Source organism: Acanthochromis polyacanthus, chromosome 22 (assembly GCF_021347895.1).
Source record: "Acanthochromis polyacanthus isolate Apoly-LR-REF ecotype Palm Island chromosome 22, KAUST_Apoly_ChrSc, whole genome shotgun sequence".
Classification (NCBI taxonomy): domain Eukaryota; kingdom Metazoa; phylum Chordata; class Actinopteri; family Pomacentridae; genus Acanthochromis; species Acanthochromis polyacanthus.
The window spans coordinates 27,254,528-27,272,269 of record NC_067134.1 but is presented as its reverse complement, the minus strand read 5'-3'; the positions used below and the strand labels follow the sequence as shown (position 1 = coordinate 27,272,269).

The window sequence follows — 17,742 nt, the reverse complement described above, 5'->3', positions numbered from 1 at the left end:
AGTGCAACAAAGTCCAGTCATAAGATGCTCACATTTAATGGATTATCTTTTTACTAAAGATCATGAACAACCTGAAATTTCTGAAGAAAAATAAGTTCAATTTCAGCGACATTCAGCCTCAGTTTATCGTTTACACATTATAACTTCCAGATCACAGAGTGTCTACAAAGAAACACAACATTTAGTCACAGCTATCTGGAACTGATGATGTAGTATTTTACTGTATGATCAAAACGACAAAAGTCAGACAAAAAAAAGGAAAAAACAACAAAACAGGACAAAATATTACAAAAACGAGACACAAAGTGACAAAAAATGTACAAGCGAGACAAAAGAACAATGAATAAAGCGAAACACAAAATGAAAAAAATAGGGCATAAAACACAAGTGAGACAAAAAGGAAACAAAGTGACAAAAAACGAGAAACAACACGACAAGAACATGGGATAAATGACAAAAATCTGACAAAAAAACAGGACATAATATTACAAAAACGAGACACAAAGCGGCAAAAAAAATGGACAAACGACAAGCGAAACAAAAAGGAAACACAAACCATCAAAAACAAGAAACAAAATGAGAAAAACATGAGACAAATGAGAAAAGTCAGACAAAAAAAACAAGACATAATATTACAAAAACGAGACACAAAGCGACAAAAAATGGACAAATGACACAAGCGAAACAAAAAGGAAACACAAACCATCAAAAACAAGAAACAAAACGAGAAAAACATGAGACAAATGAGAAAAGTCAGACAAAAAAACAAGACATAATATTACAAAAACGAGACACAACGCGACAAAAAATGGACAAACGACACAAGCGAAACAAAAAGGAAACACAAACCATCAAAAACAAGAAACAAAATGAGAAAAACATGAGACAAATGAGAAAAGTCAGACAAAAAAACAAGACATAATATTACAAAAACGAGACACAACGCGACAAAAACTGGACAAACGACACAAGCGAAACAAAAAGGAAACACAAACCATCAAAAACAAGAAACAAAATGAGAAAAACATGAGACAAATGAGAAAAGTCAGACAAAAAAACAAGACATAATATTACAAAAACGAGACAACGCGACAAAAACTGGACAAACGACACAAGCGAAACAAAAAGGAAACACAAACCATCAAAAACAAGAAACAAAACGACAAAAACATGAGAAATGAGAAAAGTCAGACAAAAAAACGAGACATAATATTACAAAAACGAGACACAAAGTGACAAATACTGGACAAACGACACAAGCGAGACAAAAGAACAATGACTAAAGCGACACAAAATGACAAAAATGAGGAATAAAACGCAAGCGAGACAAAAAGGAAAGACAAACCATCAAAAACAAGAAACAAAATGACAAAAACATGAGACAAACGAGACAAGTCAGACAAAAAAACTAAATATTACAAAAACGAACAATGAACAATCTAGTATTTTACTTTAAGATCAAAGCAACTTGTCATGGTCTAGAAATGATTTTAAATTTATAGTTTTATTAATTTACAATCTGCAGTTAATGTCTTCTCTTCTTCTCTGTAAATTTTACTCTTTAAGGGCCGGGATGGACCCCCTGGAGGACCGCTTTTGGCCCGTGGGCCACATGTTTGACACCCCTGCTATAAGATCTGTCAAATGACAAAGCGAGTCGTAACCCTAAAGCCGGGTTTGCTGACATGTTTCTAACGCATACGTGATTTAGAATTAAACGCCAGAGTAATGAATATGATAAATGTTTCTATTTATCTCCGTTGGTATGACGACTTTTAACAAAATAACACAAAACGTTCGTTACAATCTGAATTACCTTCGTTTTTATGAGACACTTCAAAGGCGAGGAAGAAAAAGACGTAATTTCGGCGAGCGTCAGCAAGGCTCAACCAACTTTAATCTATTTATAGAATGACATTTTCAGTCTCATTTGCTATTTGCAAGTGAGAGCCTATGGATGTTTTCTTCAGTACGGAAAGCAAAGCACTGCGATCACTGCATCTGAATCTCCTAGCGGAGAAGCACTGAAAGTTGGTTGGTACTACTCATATTTACTGACTTAATCTGTAGCTTCAGCTATTTATTTAATCATTCATTAGGAAATAAAAGTCCACAGACAGTTTTATCAGCTGCAGTGACTTCTTTAGTTCAATCAAATGTCTAAAACAGGTAGTTCTGCTTCTCGGTAAGGGACCGTTTTATCATCTGCAGTTGTTTTAGATGAGTATTCAGCTCGGTCTTTTATTGTCTAATTACACTGTGAAGCATTAGCATTTAAATAAGCCATGTGATTATATTTTACAAAACCTTGCCAGAAGGAAATGAATCCCGAATCCATAATCCTGGAAACATTCCAGCATTTCCTGCAGAACCATTTTTTAGCTCCCGTTCCTTCTGCTTTCCACTGCTGTTTGAACAAATGACACCTCTTAGGACACTTTTTAAAAAATGATGACATGTCCACCACTAATCTGCTCCATTTCCGAATATTTTGGGCGTTTTAAAATTGATTTGGAGTTTGGAAAAGACACTTAGGAAAGCAGAAGTGATGCTGTTATTTTCTTTCCTTGCAGGGAACTGACAGGGAAAGCAGAGCTACATTTCCACACGGGAGCAGCCATCATTTTTATCGACTTGGTGCAACTGCGTTCATCTTGTGATCTTTGCAAAATTGCAATTAATTAAATGATCGTTTTCTGGGATTGCGTTTCCGCTGAGTGATTAGCTACACCCGAGTATCGCATCTAAATCAGCCAGTGTGAGTGATCTATGTGTCATTGTGGGTCTAAAACATGCATCACACGTTACCACAACACACCAACAGCGCACACACACACACCGGTTTGCATATCTTACACACGCTACATTATGCATACTGACTACTGCAGTCAGGCAGCACACGCTTCGTTTTTTTCCCGTTGGTTAAAAAGGGAAACACCTCAAATGCATAAACATGTGAGATGTCAAGAAGGAGCAGAAAGAGAGACACTGCTCCGAACATTCATCAGTTTTCTAAAAAAAAGCATCACTCACATTAAATACGATATCATATTAAACTATCCAACTACGGACAAAATCTTAATGAGGCAAAACTTTGTGTGTTCAAATCCTCCTGAGATCCGACCCGTTCATTCATGTCCTCTGTTTTTCATCTACATCTTCTGACTTATTTGAACTACCCCACTAAATCCTGATGTGCTCAGTAGAGGACATGCTGGCCCGTCCAATCATATCTCATGTGATCGGGTGGGATGAGGAGAACTTTGTTTTCATGCTGAGACAAAACGTAAACGGCAGCCAGGAAAAGAGAAAAGTTAACTCAAACATTGTTAAGATATCATTTTACCCATGCTAATCGTATACGTTCGCGGTTTTGCCAGGAAAAATAATAGCCCGTTTATGAATGTCAACTGTGGTGGACATGAGAACCATTTAATGCGGTTAGCTAATTGCTAACTAGCTTGCTAGCTCTTTTGCTTACATTCAAATTTCTGCCCCAAAACTGATGTCTTTGAGGGGTAATAAACACGATGAATGCATCCTCTATGTAAAATAATGAATGCAATAAACAAATACTTGCTCATGATTATGTTTCATTCTTAAATTTTACACTATTATTATTACTCTGCCAAGGACTGTCTCTCTGTCTGTTAGCAACATTACTCAAAAACAGACCAACAGATTTGGATGAAATTTTCAGGGAAGGTCAGAGATGACACAAGGACCAAGTGATTAGATTTCGGCAGTGATGCGGCTTATAGTCCGGATCCACGGATTTGTTAAAGATTTCTGTAACACGGCATCACTGTAACCATGACAACAAGTGAACGCTACATGATCACATGATTGCGGCCCGACTACAAATCCACCGCTGAGGACTTATCGGGACTTTTCCGTCAGAAATGAGTAGTACTGTGCTCTCCGAGTGCTTTTCTTGCTTAATTTAGTTTCATTAGAATCAGGATTAAAATTCTTGTTTTCTTGTCAGCATACTTTGATTTCGAAATGTCGCCGTTTTTGTTCGTTTTTTACGGTAAAATTATTCACTGCTGTAAAATCTAAAAACAACATTTTGATATAATTGTGAGTTGTTTAGCTCCAAAAAGTCAGAAAGGGCAGGAAGATGCTATTCTTTCCTCGGTTCTCTGGAGGATTTTGTCAACACTATGCTCCTGTTAAAACCTAAATAACTGCAGTACAGACCATACACTCTAGGAAAATGTGTAGGACTCAAAATGACACAAAAGTCCAGTTGGGGAATAACTCGGATGGGATATTGTTCTCGGAGCAAGAGCTGCAAACAACTCAGCACCTGAGCTGCCACTCTTTTTGTGACTTCAATGACAAAAGAAAGGCCACAGAGAGATATGTAGTGGAAGGCACAAATCATAAAGCATTAAGAATGTGCCAGAGATTGCGCTGACGAGCAGAATCTCCCTCTCGGACTGTAAAGGACAGCGGGCGACGCGTTTATGCTGACCCTGGGTCGCAGGATTAGAAAGGAGGAGATTGCCTCGTAGAAACCCGCTGCAAGGAGAGCAATCAGCTTCCAGCAATGACATTTCCACTGAAAGTCCAATAGAACACACAGCAGCGGTATAAAGGGAGAGCTGACCAAACAAGTTAGAAGCTGTTCTCATGAGTGCTGCAATAAAAAGGTTTCATCCTCTGGCATCTTTCATTACATACACTAGAAGTGTTTGATATAACAGACACACACCAGGCTTTAAAATATCACTAAACTATATGATAGCAAGCTACGGAAACATCAAATCACAGCAGAGAGTAAACATCCACGCTTGCATATTATTCCAAAAGACCATAAGAGCAGTGAGCTGAAAGAGGTGTATGACCTTCCCTGGAGAAGCTCTGGGTCAGGTGAGAGGAAAACACTGAGGTAATTAGGGGCAGAGGATACAGAATGGTAATGAGGCCTTTTCCCCTGCTGCAGGGTCCGACAGTCAGAAGCCCTCCAGCTCTTTTTATCCGGGTTCCCAGCGGACCAGCGGTGGAGGGAGGGTGATTGATTTCCCCTCACCAACGCACCGGTTTTGAAGATCAATGCAACATGAAGGTATTTGTGTCCTCATTAATGCCGGTTGCTCGGCAGATCGATGGAGGCTGAACCAACAGCTTGTCTATGCTGACCATATGCAGGCCACTGAAATGCTTGAAACTTACTTTGCTAACGGTCGAGTATAAAAACATTCTATAATGGGTGAATGTCCTCCATCTGCTAAAAACGTACTCCAAAATAAAAGCACCGAGGCTCGCTCCTGTGTCCACATTTCTATCTGGTAACACGTCTTACAGCCTTCAAAGAACATCTTTGTTTGGTTAATTAGTTCAACAAACATTCCCAGGAGCTTTCTACATGTTGTGTTGTTGCTACACAATACTGATCACTCATGGGAGTGCTCACTAATGGTTCCTGCAAGTGGATTTCTAAAGACATATTTATGAAACATCTGCTCCTCGAAGCGTTCTTGTAACCACGCGTGTTACGAGAGGTTTAGCCTGAATGCTGCAGGAGCGCCATGTTTTACTAAACCTGAAACTTGTAGATACATCAGGAATTTCTGTGGCAAATATTGACAAGATTAAGTCACTTTTTTTTTTTTTTTAATTGCAGGAAAAATTCTCATGTACAACATTTTTCTTTAACCCTGTAAAACCCACTGTTGAAAAATACATCAGCTTACTTTTTTTAGTATTATTTCCTGTTATTTGCACATAAAACTGAATATTTATTTTATTTGTAAAATTGTATCTGTATTCTGTATAATTTATTTTACTGTAAATCCTGACCAGGGACAAAGACTGCAAATTAGCTGAAGCTAGATGTCCTATATACATTCACATTTTCCCGTTGTGGCAATGTTGTATGTATTGTTCCTGTTAAATAAACATTAAATTAAAAAAATAAAAAATGTAAACAAATATTTGAAATTTTTTCAACTTTTTTTCTATATTTTTTTCAATTACATATATATTTTCTTTGTTTTAATTTTATTGCATGTATGTATATATATATATATATATATATATATATATATATATAGGGTTTTTTTGCAAATTTATTTCTATATTTTTTTTAATTACATATATATATTTGTTTTGTTTGATTTTATTTCATGCATGTATATATTGTTTGGGTGTGTTGCAAATTTATTTCTATATTTTATAAATTTTTGTATATTTGTTATGTATTATGTATGTGATATATATATAAAATCTTTTTTAAATTTTTTCTATATATTTCAGAATTGTTTATATATTTATTTCATATATACATGCATAGATATTTTTAAATTTTATTTAACTTTTTTTGGTCATTTTTTTCTGTCTGTGTTGCACACTGACTGGTAGTGTGTATATATGATTTTTTTTCAGTTTAATTTATTTATTTTGCTAATTTTTTTGCATTTTGAGGCTTACAGGGTTAAGTTTAGCAAAGAAAAGTTGCGCAAAAATGCAACTTTGCACTTGACTAAATGTCCCTTGGTGTGAAATTTGTTGCCAATTCAAAAAAAAAAAAAAAAAACATTATGATTCTATCTCTTGCACTGGAAAGCTCAGGGAAACGACAGCATGTGTGATTCTGCCTCGGCTTTGAGGAGAGTCAAAGTTCAGGAACAAAGATATAAAACGAGGCTATAGGTTGCATACCGACAGTCTCAGGGGCTACAGACCAAAGCACCCCCCTCCACTTAGAAAAATAAGCTGACGTCTCCATTCTACCTATTCCCTCAAGCATTGCTCCACATCTTTATCTCACTCAGCCACCTCTGACCCCACACATCTACGACTCCCAGGATGCCGTCATCTGTAGCTGTTCTGGAAGCCGTTTTTGACCTGATCTGCATCACTTCTCTCCCTCTGGGTTTTCTTACACTTGTCTGGCTATAAGACACACACACACACACACACAACACACACACACACACACACACACACACATACTCCTGCACACACACACACACACAAGTAGTCAATCTGTGAATACTGCATCATCATTCCTGATCCAGAGCTTCCATCACATGTCAAAATGAATCCCACTGACTGGCTTCTGTTTCACTAACCATGAGAAAATCCATGCATTTTTAAGCAGATGTAAACTGGATCCCCGCTGCTGCACTGCTGGGTTACCAGGAGCGAAACGTGCCGACTAAATGCTGGATGCTAGGTGAGATGTTTGCTAGCTCTGAGTCAAAGATGCAGTTTCTCTGGCCTGCTGCAGAAGATTCTATTCAGCACAAGCTTTTATGTATGGGTTGATACTGCCACGGTTCTGTTCAAAAGTTTGAGGCCATTTAGGAAAGACCTTATTTTTTCCAATGAAGATAACATTAAATGAATGATAAATCCAGTGTAGACATTGTTAATGTGCTAAATGACTGTTCTAGGTGGAAATGTTTCATGGAATATCTCCATAGGGGTACAGAGGAACATTTCCAGCAACCATCACTCCTGTGTTCTAATGCTACATTGTGTTAGCTAATGCTGTTGAAAGGCTCATTGATGATTAGAAAACCCTTGTGCAGTTAATTTAACTGTATTTTTCACTATATTTTACTGTAATTTTACTGTATTTTTCCAATATTTTTAATGCATTTAATTATATATTATATTTTTGTATATTTTACTATGTTTTTAACTGTATTTTTTACTGTATTTTTATTAGAGTTTTTTGTATTTTTACAGATTTTTATAATATATTTCATCTTATTTTTACGATATTTTTACTGTATTTTGATTGTTTTTTTAAAAAATTTTACTCATTCTTTTCTGTATTTTTTACTATATTTTCACTGAATTTTTATTGGATTTTTACTATATTTTTACTGGATTTTTAACTGTATGTTTACTATATTTTTCCAATATTTTACTGCATTTTGGCTACATTTTTAAAAAAATATTTTGACTGTATTTTACTGCATTTTATTGCATTACCATTCAAAAGTTTGGGGTTACGTAGAAATGTCCTTATTTTTAAAAGAAAACCATTTTTTAATCAATAAAGATTACATAAAATGAATGATAGATCCAGTTGATAGATGCAGTTATTTTAGGATATGAATAAAAGTGCGAGTTTTCATTGAAAACATGAAATTGTCGGTGTGATCCCAAACTTTTACTGTACATTTACAACAAAAAAGCAAAAATTTGGCGTTGAAAAATTAGAAAAGTACAAACTATTATTGCTACAAAATGCTGATGAAATACCTCTTGATGTGTTCAAGTCATCTTTTTAACATTTATCATTCAGTGTTGATAGGTTGATATTGGAGTGACTATAGATTCAGATCAAAGTCAAAGCACTCCATTTTATCAGATTATCACAAAAAGCTGAATATGCGATGCAGTAATTGACCAGCAAATACACCGTTTAGCGCAATTCAGATTATTAGCGACGACACATTGATGTAGAGCAGATATTTTCATCTTTCCTGACTGCTAAAAGGACAATAACGAATACTATAAATAACATGAGACGAGCTCGTGTGTGGTCAGTACATCATTTACAGTCCTTACACGAGGAAGCTTAATTGTCTGAATACGTGTGTGATTGACAGAGGTCACAACATGAACTTTCCCTGAACCAGCTCGGTCGATGCGACGGCTTTAAGCTTCCACTTTGGAGCTCGCTTGGTAACTCATTAAAACAAAACCAGCTGTCATGGAAGTCCCGGTCTGAGCTAAGTATTTGTACGCCGGTAGATTATCTGAGGTAGAGATAAGCAAACAGACCCCGTCAGTCACAGACAAACTGTGAGCGTTACAGTACAGATGAGAATAGAGGCAGAGAAACCACACGGCTCTCAATCTTCACTCTGGTCTTCAGGGAGGTGAGCTACATCCTTCCCAGAACGCCCTATCCAGCGCAGGCTAATGAACATCTTTTCTCGCCATGCAGAGCCTGCATCATCTCAAAACTGGACTTCACAGCGAAGAAAACCCCCACAGCTGCTCTTCTCCCCCTCAGGGTTTTAAATGGGTGCGCTCGCTGCTGCAAAATGCTCCAGATAGAGCTGAGTCAGAACTAAAAATTACCTGCCGTGTACCTGCAGTGCTAGACAGTAAAACTCTGCTCTCACACGATTCTCCTGCGTCTACCAATCCTGCTCCAGAGCACGGGTGTCAAACGCATTTTAGTTCAGGGGCCACAAAATGAGACACGGAACAAAACTAAACATTTGACAAAAAGGTTACAAAAAAATGGACAAAAACGAGGCAAAAAAAAATGATAAAAGAAAGAAACAAAATGACAAAAATAAGACAAAAAACACAATCGAGACCAAAAAACCACAGAACGATGTGAACCACACACAAAACAACGAATTAAACGAAGCACAAAATGACAGAAATAAGACAAAAAATACAAGTGAGACAAAAAGGAAACACAAAACGACAAAAACATGAGACATATTATAAAAGTCAGGCCAAAAAAACAACAAAAACAAGACAAAATATTACAAAAATGAGAAACAAAATGACAAAGCATGAGATAAACGACTTAAAAAAGTTACAAAACCACAAAAAATGGACAAAAACGAGGCAAAAAATGATAAAAGAGAGAAACAAAATGACAAAAATAAGACAAAAAACACAATCGAGACCAAAAAAACCCACAGAACGACATGAACCACACACAAAACAACGAATTAAACGAAGCACAAAATGACAGAAATAAGACAAAAAAACACAAGTGAGACAAAAAGGAAACAAAAAACGACAAAAACATGACATATTATAAAAGTCAGGCCAAAAAAACAACAAAAACAAGACAAAATATTACAAAAATGAGAAACAAAATGACAAAGCATGAGATAAACGACTAAAAAAAGTTACAAAACCACAAAAAATGGACAAAAACGAGGCAAAAAATGATAAAAGAGAGAAACAAAATGACAAAAATAGGACAAAAAACACAATCGAGACCAAAAAACCCACAGAACGACATGAACCACACACAAAACAACGAATTAAACGAAGCACAAAATGACAGAAATAAGACAAAAAACGACAAAAATATGAGACAAAAAGGAAACAAAAAACGACAAAAATATGAGACATATTATAAAAGTCAGGCCAAAAAAAACAAAAACAAGACAAAATAATACAAAAATGAGAAACAAAATGACAAAGCATGAGATAAACGACTAAAAAAGTTACAAAACCACAAAAAATGGACACAAACGAGACAAAAAATGACAAAAAGGAACAGAACCATAAAAAATTGACAAAAAACACAAGCAAGACAAAAAAGGAAACAAAACGAAAAATAAACCCACACATAAAAACAACAAAGCAAAACACAAAATGACAAAAATAAAACAAACACAAGTGAGGCAAAAAAGAAACACAAAACGATAAAAACAGACAAAAGACAAAGGTCAGACAAAAAGAACAAAATATGACAAAAATATGAGAAGAATGAGAGACAAAATGACAAAAGTGAGAAACAAAACGCCAAAAAATGAGATAGACAACACAAAACAAAAGGACAAAAAATTTAACAAAAAAGTTACGAAGCAGCAAAAAGTTTGACAAATGACACAAAAAAATGACAAAATTGAGAAGCTAAATGACAAAAAATGAGATGGATGACACAAAACAAAGCAAAAAGAGAAAAAATTCAACAAAAAGTTACAAAGCGGCAAAACAAATGAACAAACGACACACAAAAATGACAAAAGTGAGAAACAAAATGATAAAAATGAGACAAAATACACAAAAAAGGAAACAAAACGACAAAAACATGAGAAAACAACAACGCGCAATCTAGTAATTTACTTGTCATGGTCTAGAAATTATTTTAAATTTATCATTTTTCTAATTTACACTCTGCAGTTAATGTCTTCTCTGGAATTTTTCCACTTTGAGGGCCGGGTTGGACCCTCTGGAGGACCACTTTTGGCCCACGTGCCTCATGTTTGACACCCCTGCTCCAGAGGGTTCTTGTTTGTGCACAATAAACCCAAAACTTAACTTTTTTTTGCTTCAAATCAGAGAGTAAAAGCATCAACGGGTGTATTTCAAAGCCAGGATCCCGTCTCCGCCTGAGCCACCCGGACAGAACACAGCACTCACCGTCCTTGCGGTGGTAGGTGATCTCCACCTTCCTCTCCTCGGAGCCCAGCAGCGCCTGGGCCACCTGGGCCACGGCATGCCGGGTGGTGAACTGGCCGTGCAGGAAGTCGCAAGTGCACGGCTTCTGCATGACGTCCGGCCTGGAGAAGCCCGTCATCTCGCAGAAGCCGTCGTTACAGTAGATGATCGCACAGTTCTGCACCCGGGCATTGGCTATGATGAATTTCTTATCTGTGACGGGGCAGAGGAGAGACAATTTAGTGCGTTAACTCTGACGACAAACGGCTAAATATGGGTAATGTGTGTGTAAAATGTATTTTAACAACTATAGGTGGGTGTAATGGGTTTACACGGGATAATCCTCCATTACATCCCCAAATGTAGGTGCTAAGCTGATCCAGAGGAAAAAAAAAGAAACTTCCTAAGCAGGCTGGTTCAATTCATCACTTGTTATGAAAGCCTGTCTAATACTGTGCTGGCATTCCATGGGATAATTCATTTCAAATAGAAGATTTTTTAGGATTCATAAAGGTAAGTGGAGGATAAGACTATTCTAGCTGGAAATGTTTAACTGAGTATCTACATAGAGGGACTGAGGAACATTTCCAGCAACCATCACCCAGAAAACCCTTGTGCAATTAATTTTATTGTATTTATGTTATATTTTTACTGTACTTTTAATATATTTTTTCTATAAGTTTACAGTATTTTTCCTATATTTTAATGTATTTTTTCTATATTTTCAAAGTGTTTTTCTATATATATTACTATATTTTTTGCTATATTTTTACTGCATTTGGACTGTATTTCTATTACATGTTTTCTAATTTTTTTTACTATATTTAATGTATTTTTATTATATATTTTTACTGCATTTTTCTATATTTTTACTGTATTTTTATTATATATTATGATATTTTTTCAATATTTTTATATTTTACTGTTTTTACTGTAGTTTGTCTACATTTTATTACATTTGTATTATATTTTAACTGTAGTTTTACTATAGTTTTTACTGTATTTTTCCTATATTTTTACTGTATTTTTATTGTATATTATGATATTTTTCAATATTTTTTATATTTTACTGTTTTTACTGTAGTTTGTCTCCATTTTTATTGTATTTGTATTATATTTTAACTGTAATTTTTACTATAGTTTTTACTGTATTTTCCTATATTTTTACTGTATTTTATTCTACTTTACTGTATCCTTACTTTATTTTTACTATATTTCTTTCTATATTTACACCGTATTTTATTTTTACGGTATTTTTCTATATTCTTTCTGTATTTTTACATTATGACTGCAATTTTGCCATATTTTTTACTGTATTTTTACTTTATTTGTGTCTACTGTAATTTTACTATATTTTTAAAGTAATTAAATCCTTTAATTCTCACAATAAGGTGTTTTTTTAATGATTTTTTTTTAAATAAATAGGTGGAGCAGGAGATCTGGCTCCAAGAACAACACAACAACTGACATATAGTTTATTTAAAAACCACAGAACAGTAGCAGAGCTGCATGAAAAGCAGAATAAGAAGGCCTTCCTAAAGCACTAAATAACTGCTCTGAGGATGCAGCAGGACAGACACAAAAGGTACTCACTCTGCCCTTCGAATTTCCGAATAATTACTCCCAGAAATGTGTTTTGTGGCGCAACATGACCCCTCCGGACCGGCATGGTTCCCCTCCAGGAATAGTGGCAATAAAAAGCTGTCCAAGTCGGAGCGAGCTGGTGCCCCTGAACGCCTTCAAGTTGTAGCGGGTGTCAGCCGAAGCCAGAGGGGCTCCCCGTTTATTTCTTTGTCACCACTCAGTCATCTTCGCAGGGGGAAAAAAATCTTCCCCCACCCCCCCACCCCTCCTCTCCTCTTGCTTTGTTGTTCTTCCAGCGGGCCCCCGGGTCTCCCTTACTTCAACTCCCCGGCTGCTGAGCGCATCGCTGAGGCTTCCTTCCCCGCGCTCCTCGCCGATGTGAAGCTGCAAAGAAAGGAAGAGTCGGCGAGTCGCGGGTCCGCCAACATCTCTCACCGCCGCTCCTCGAAAGCTCCGTGCGCGCTGCGGCTGCCGGCGCGCGCGAGTGGACGTTCCGCGCGTGTGCCTGTGCGCGTCTGTGGGTCTATTGTTGGTCGTGGAGGAAGACGGATGCGCGGAGAGGCCAATGAGGCGCACGGCGCGGAGGGAAAGCCCACATGGATGCGCAGACCGAGCGGAGAGAGAGCGCAGGCAGGTGACGGAGTACTGTAACGCGTTACAGCCAGGTCAGCACCAGCAGCTTGCAGCTCTCGGTTAGCATATTTAACAACACCTGCACCGTATCTACGTCACAGTAGGTGAAATAAAGGTGCACTTACATGAGCTTAACTTCACCTGGGAAAAAAGCTGGAATTACTGCCGTTACTTTATTTTTTACCTCAACACATTCATTTATGACACAGTTTTTACAATAATTAAGTAGTTTTGCGCACCCGTCACTTTTTCGTCAACAGCAGCACGGGAAAAGCTGGTGACAGGTGTATCTCAGTCAGGTGTGTTTACTTTGCACCCAAACGTCCAGGCAGGTAATGGAGTACAGTAACGCGTTACAGCGAGGTTAGCATGAGAGGGACAGATCAACAGGAGTTATCTCGTAGCTTTAGGTTAGTATATTTTACAACACCTGCACCATTATCTACGTCACAGCAGGTGAAATAAAGGTGACACAAGCTTATCTCTACCTGGGGAAAAAGCTGGAGTTACTCCCGTTACTTTAGTTTTTTTAATCAACAACTTTAAGCTATAATTGAACAGTTTTACGCACCTTTCACTCTTTCGTCAGGAGCGCAACAACAAGCACCGGAACTGCTGACATCAGGTGTATCTCGGGCAGGTGTGTTTACTGTCCACTCAAACGTCCAGACAAGTAATCGAGTACTGTAACGCGTTACAGCGAGGTTAAAATGAGCAGCATAGATACACAGGAGTTAGATCGTAGTTTAGGTTAGCATGCTTAACAACACCTGCACTGTTATCTACGTCACGGGGGGGCTGCAGTTACTCCCGTTACTTTAATACCTATTTTTTTTCTTTATCAACACATACAGTTATGACGCAGCTTCCAAGCTATAATTGATTAATTTGCGGCACCTGTCACCTTTTTTGTCACCAACAGCACCAGAGCTGACGTCATCTGACCAGGTGTGTTTTAAATGTCTTCCCTGGAGCTTCCCCTTTACTTTATTTACCCAAACGTGGAGACAGGTAACGGAGTACCGTAACGCGCTACAGCTCGGTTAGCATATTTGGCTACACGTTATCTCTACCTGCAGGGTTGTCTACGTCACAGCAGGTGAAATAAAAGCGCTTACATGAGATTAACTTTACAAAGCTGGAATTATTCCTGTTTTATCAACAATTTACGACGCAGTTTTTAAGCTATAATTGATTTGTTTGCCTCACCTGTCCGTCAACATCATCTCGGTCAGGTGTATCTGGTCAGGTGTGTTTTTAAAAGTCTTCCCTCCAGCTTCCGCTTTGCTTTTCCACCCAAACGTGCCGGGGGTTCCGCTGTCGCTGTCCGTGGTGCTGCTTCTCTGACTCGGACACTCTGACTTAAAAAAAAATGAAATATGGTGTATTTCTTCATAAAACAAGATCACAATAGATCAAAGTGAGTATATATGCTCACATTCTGCTCCATATTTGCTCTTTTGCATATATTTCGGTTGTACATATTGTTAATCTGTGTTAAATGTTGCTTTATATAATTTATTTTTTAATATGGAGAGTGTCAAAACACTTTTCAGTGACAATAAAGATCCATTCAGTTCGTTTATTCAAGGTGTTTTTGTTTTTATTTCGTTCCATAAACTCAATTTAGAATCTCCTAAAGTTACATGATGTCATTCAGTTAAATTACAACCAAAAACCCTGCTGGAAAATTGCTTCTGGCACCGGTGGATGTATATATTTATAATAACGCAAAAGTTTCCTGTCTAACATCAGCAAAATAGATTATTTTTTTAATATTATTGGTCTATTATTTTGATTTTCTTAACATTAGTAGTCATAATTATAATAATAGTGATACATTTTAGAGCTTTTCAGGGCACTCAGAGACACATTACAGGCATGAAATAAAAGCAAAAAGAGTCAAATAGAAGAGAACAGGTATAAAAGCATAAAACAGTTAAACATTTGAAGCAATAGTAGCATTTCTGTTGGGTTGATTCCATAAAAAAAATCACTGTATCTTATCTTCTTTTCATGTAAAATCCTAATCTGTAAAGATGTAAAGTGTATTTCCAAAGTATGTTAACAGTGGACTGAAGATGATGCTTTTAATTTGACAGTTTGACACAGATATAGCCTTAAGAGGTCTCCGAAAAAGTCGCCTTGAACAGGTAACATGGTTAAAATGCTTTTTAATCAGCATGAGTTCTTTAGTTCTCGAGCTCCCTGTGAGTTTTATAATTGATTTTAAGACTTTATTACTTGCTTTTTAAAGCCTTGAATGGGTTGGCTCCTCTCCTTATCTGCTAACTCCCTATGAGCCTGACTGGTGTTTAAGATCCTCTGGCACAGACACACTAATTGTTTCTAAATCTTATCTCCACCAGGCCTTCACTTTTTGATTTTGTTGCACTTGTGGAACTCCATTTCTAAGGATCTCATTCAAACAAACCCAACTTTCACATCTCTTCTTTCACTTTTATTGTTTGTCTTTATTGGAACAGATGGTAAGCGGTGTGTTTAAATGATTTTATCTTGTGTATATGTTTAGTTCTGAACTTCTGGTTCATATTTTCTTTATAATACTTTTTTATGTGGAAGAACTTTTTCTAAAGATGTAATACAAACAACACTGGAAAAATATTCATGAATTATACTATGAAAAACTGTCAAACTATGACAGCAAAAATCTGTAAACTCTAAAACAGCTTGACACAGTTTATATAACATTGAATCACCGTAAATAATTAACTTTTTGCATTTTTTGTCTTGCACAATTATTAATAGAAAAATTCTGTAATATGTGAAACATTCAGTACTATAATTTTTGAAATGATTTCTCAAAAATAATTCAATTTTTCACAGGTAAATGCACGTATTGTTGTGCTGATAAGGTAAACATGCCATAATATTTATAACAACTGACATTCTTGCATTTATTTCATTTAAAAACTACAGTTTATACCTGTCGAATTGCAAATGCTTTCATATTTATGACAGCTACACCCGCTAATTTTCCTTATATGTCATGCTAAAAATACATAAATTAAAAGCTAAATACACTAACTGTTGAGCTGAAAGGGGAACAATGTTGTAGTATTGATAATAGGGGGCACAAACTTTATTTTATAGGTATTCTCATGCAGATTTTCAATTAAAACTAACTTTTTAAAAGGTTAAAAGCAAAAATTCCCAATAAAATATGGAACAAAGCACATTTTTAACCGTAAAATGAACTGAATGACAATATTAATACATTTCTTTAGTGTAAATGAGGAAAATGTACGACAGCTGCTGGAGTTTTACTGTAAAAATAACATTTTTTGCATTGAAAGTCAATTATTAATAATGGAGGTAAGACCTCCAGCATTAGGTTGAACCACTCTTCCAATAAAGTAGCAGGCCAAAAGAGATTTAAAACTTTTATTTAGCGCAAAGACAGTCCTGTTAGCGCCTTACACACTGGTAGGTAATCTGGACTGGAGGTTTTAATACTCTCTCCCTCGCTTCCTCTCAATTTATTTCCTCTCTCGCTCCACTTTCCTTTCCGGATTCAATCTATCTGCCCTCGCCTCTCTCACTGTCTCACTCTCAGACACGCACAGTGAAAACAAACACACCCAGAGTCTAGTGAAACATCTGTCCTGCTCTCACACGAGCTCTTCCTCCATCTGGTCCATTGAGAAAACAGTCCACAATGGTGTAGTGGGGGCTGGAGAGACGGCGGCATACGCTGCTTTACGACCTTTTCTTTTTACCACTGTGCTAGATTCCATGTGAAGGCAGCCTCTGTTCAACACTTTTCTCTTTGTCAGAAGCCGACAGCTTTCCAGAGATGCGGCCTCTGTGCTATTTTTTCCCTGCAGCTTGTAGCCTCCTTATTGCAGAGACTCAAGCTGCTACCTTGGAGTGTTTGTCGGCTTTAATGTGCATTTTGCTGCCAACATTCAGCTTTTCTCATCACGGTTAACACTGTGATGATATCCGAGGCCAGAAAAATAAGCGAATCCACGACACGGAGCTTTTATTTTCATGTACGACTTAACAAATCACAGCAGTGAAAGAGTAAAGGTTAGGCCTACCGCTGAGTCACGTTACAGGGAGTGACAGCATTAATTAATAGTATTTTAGCTCTTACAGAGGGACAAGCATCGTTATTACGCTTACAGAGGTACTTCAAAATGTTCTCGGCCTCAAACAAAAAGAGCAGGGGCCCAAACCGACCCATGAGATGAATTTGTAAAGTGTAAAAAACTACAGAAAACATTAACTGCAAATTGTAAATTTGTAAAAATGTAAATTTTTAATAATTTGTAGACCATGACAAGTTGTTCAGATCACAAATTAAGACTAAATAGCTGAGTTCCAGACATCTGAGACTAAATGTTCGGTGTCTACTATAACACATAAATGCAAGTGTTCTTGTTAGAA

The 17,742-nt window shown here is 36.8% G+C and overlaps 1 protein-coding gene and 1 long non-coding RNA gene across 2 annotated transcripts in view; one reads left to right on the top strand and one right to left on the bottom strand.

Annotated features, from left to right (window-relative positions):
* LOC110967950 (potassium voltage-gated channel subfamily H member 7-like) overlaps positions 1-13,341 on the bottom strand; it is a 92,542-nt gene extending 79,201 nt beyond the window's left edge. The window contains 2 exon segments of the mRNA XM_051943293.1: positions 11,095-11,325; positions 12,706-13,341. Coding sequence (XP_051799253.1) covers positions 11,095-11,325; positions 12,706-12,781 — 307 coding nt within the window. The 5' untranslated portion in view covers positions 12,782-13,341.
* LOC127532183 (uncharacterized) overlaps positions 1-17,742 on the top strand; it is an 809,822-nt gene that overhangs the window by 495,666 nt on the left and 296,414 nt on the right. The window lies entirely within an intron of this gene.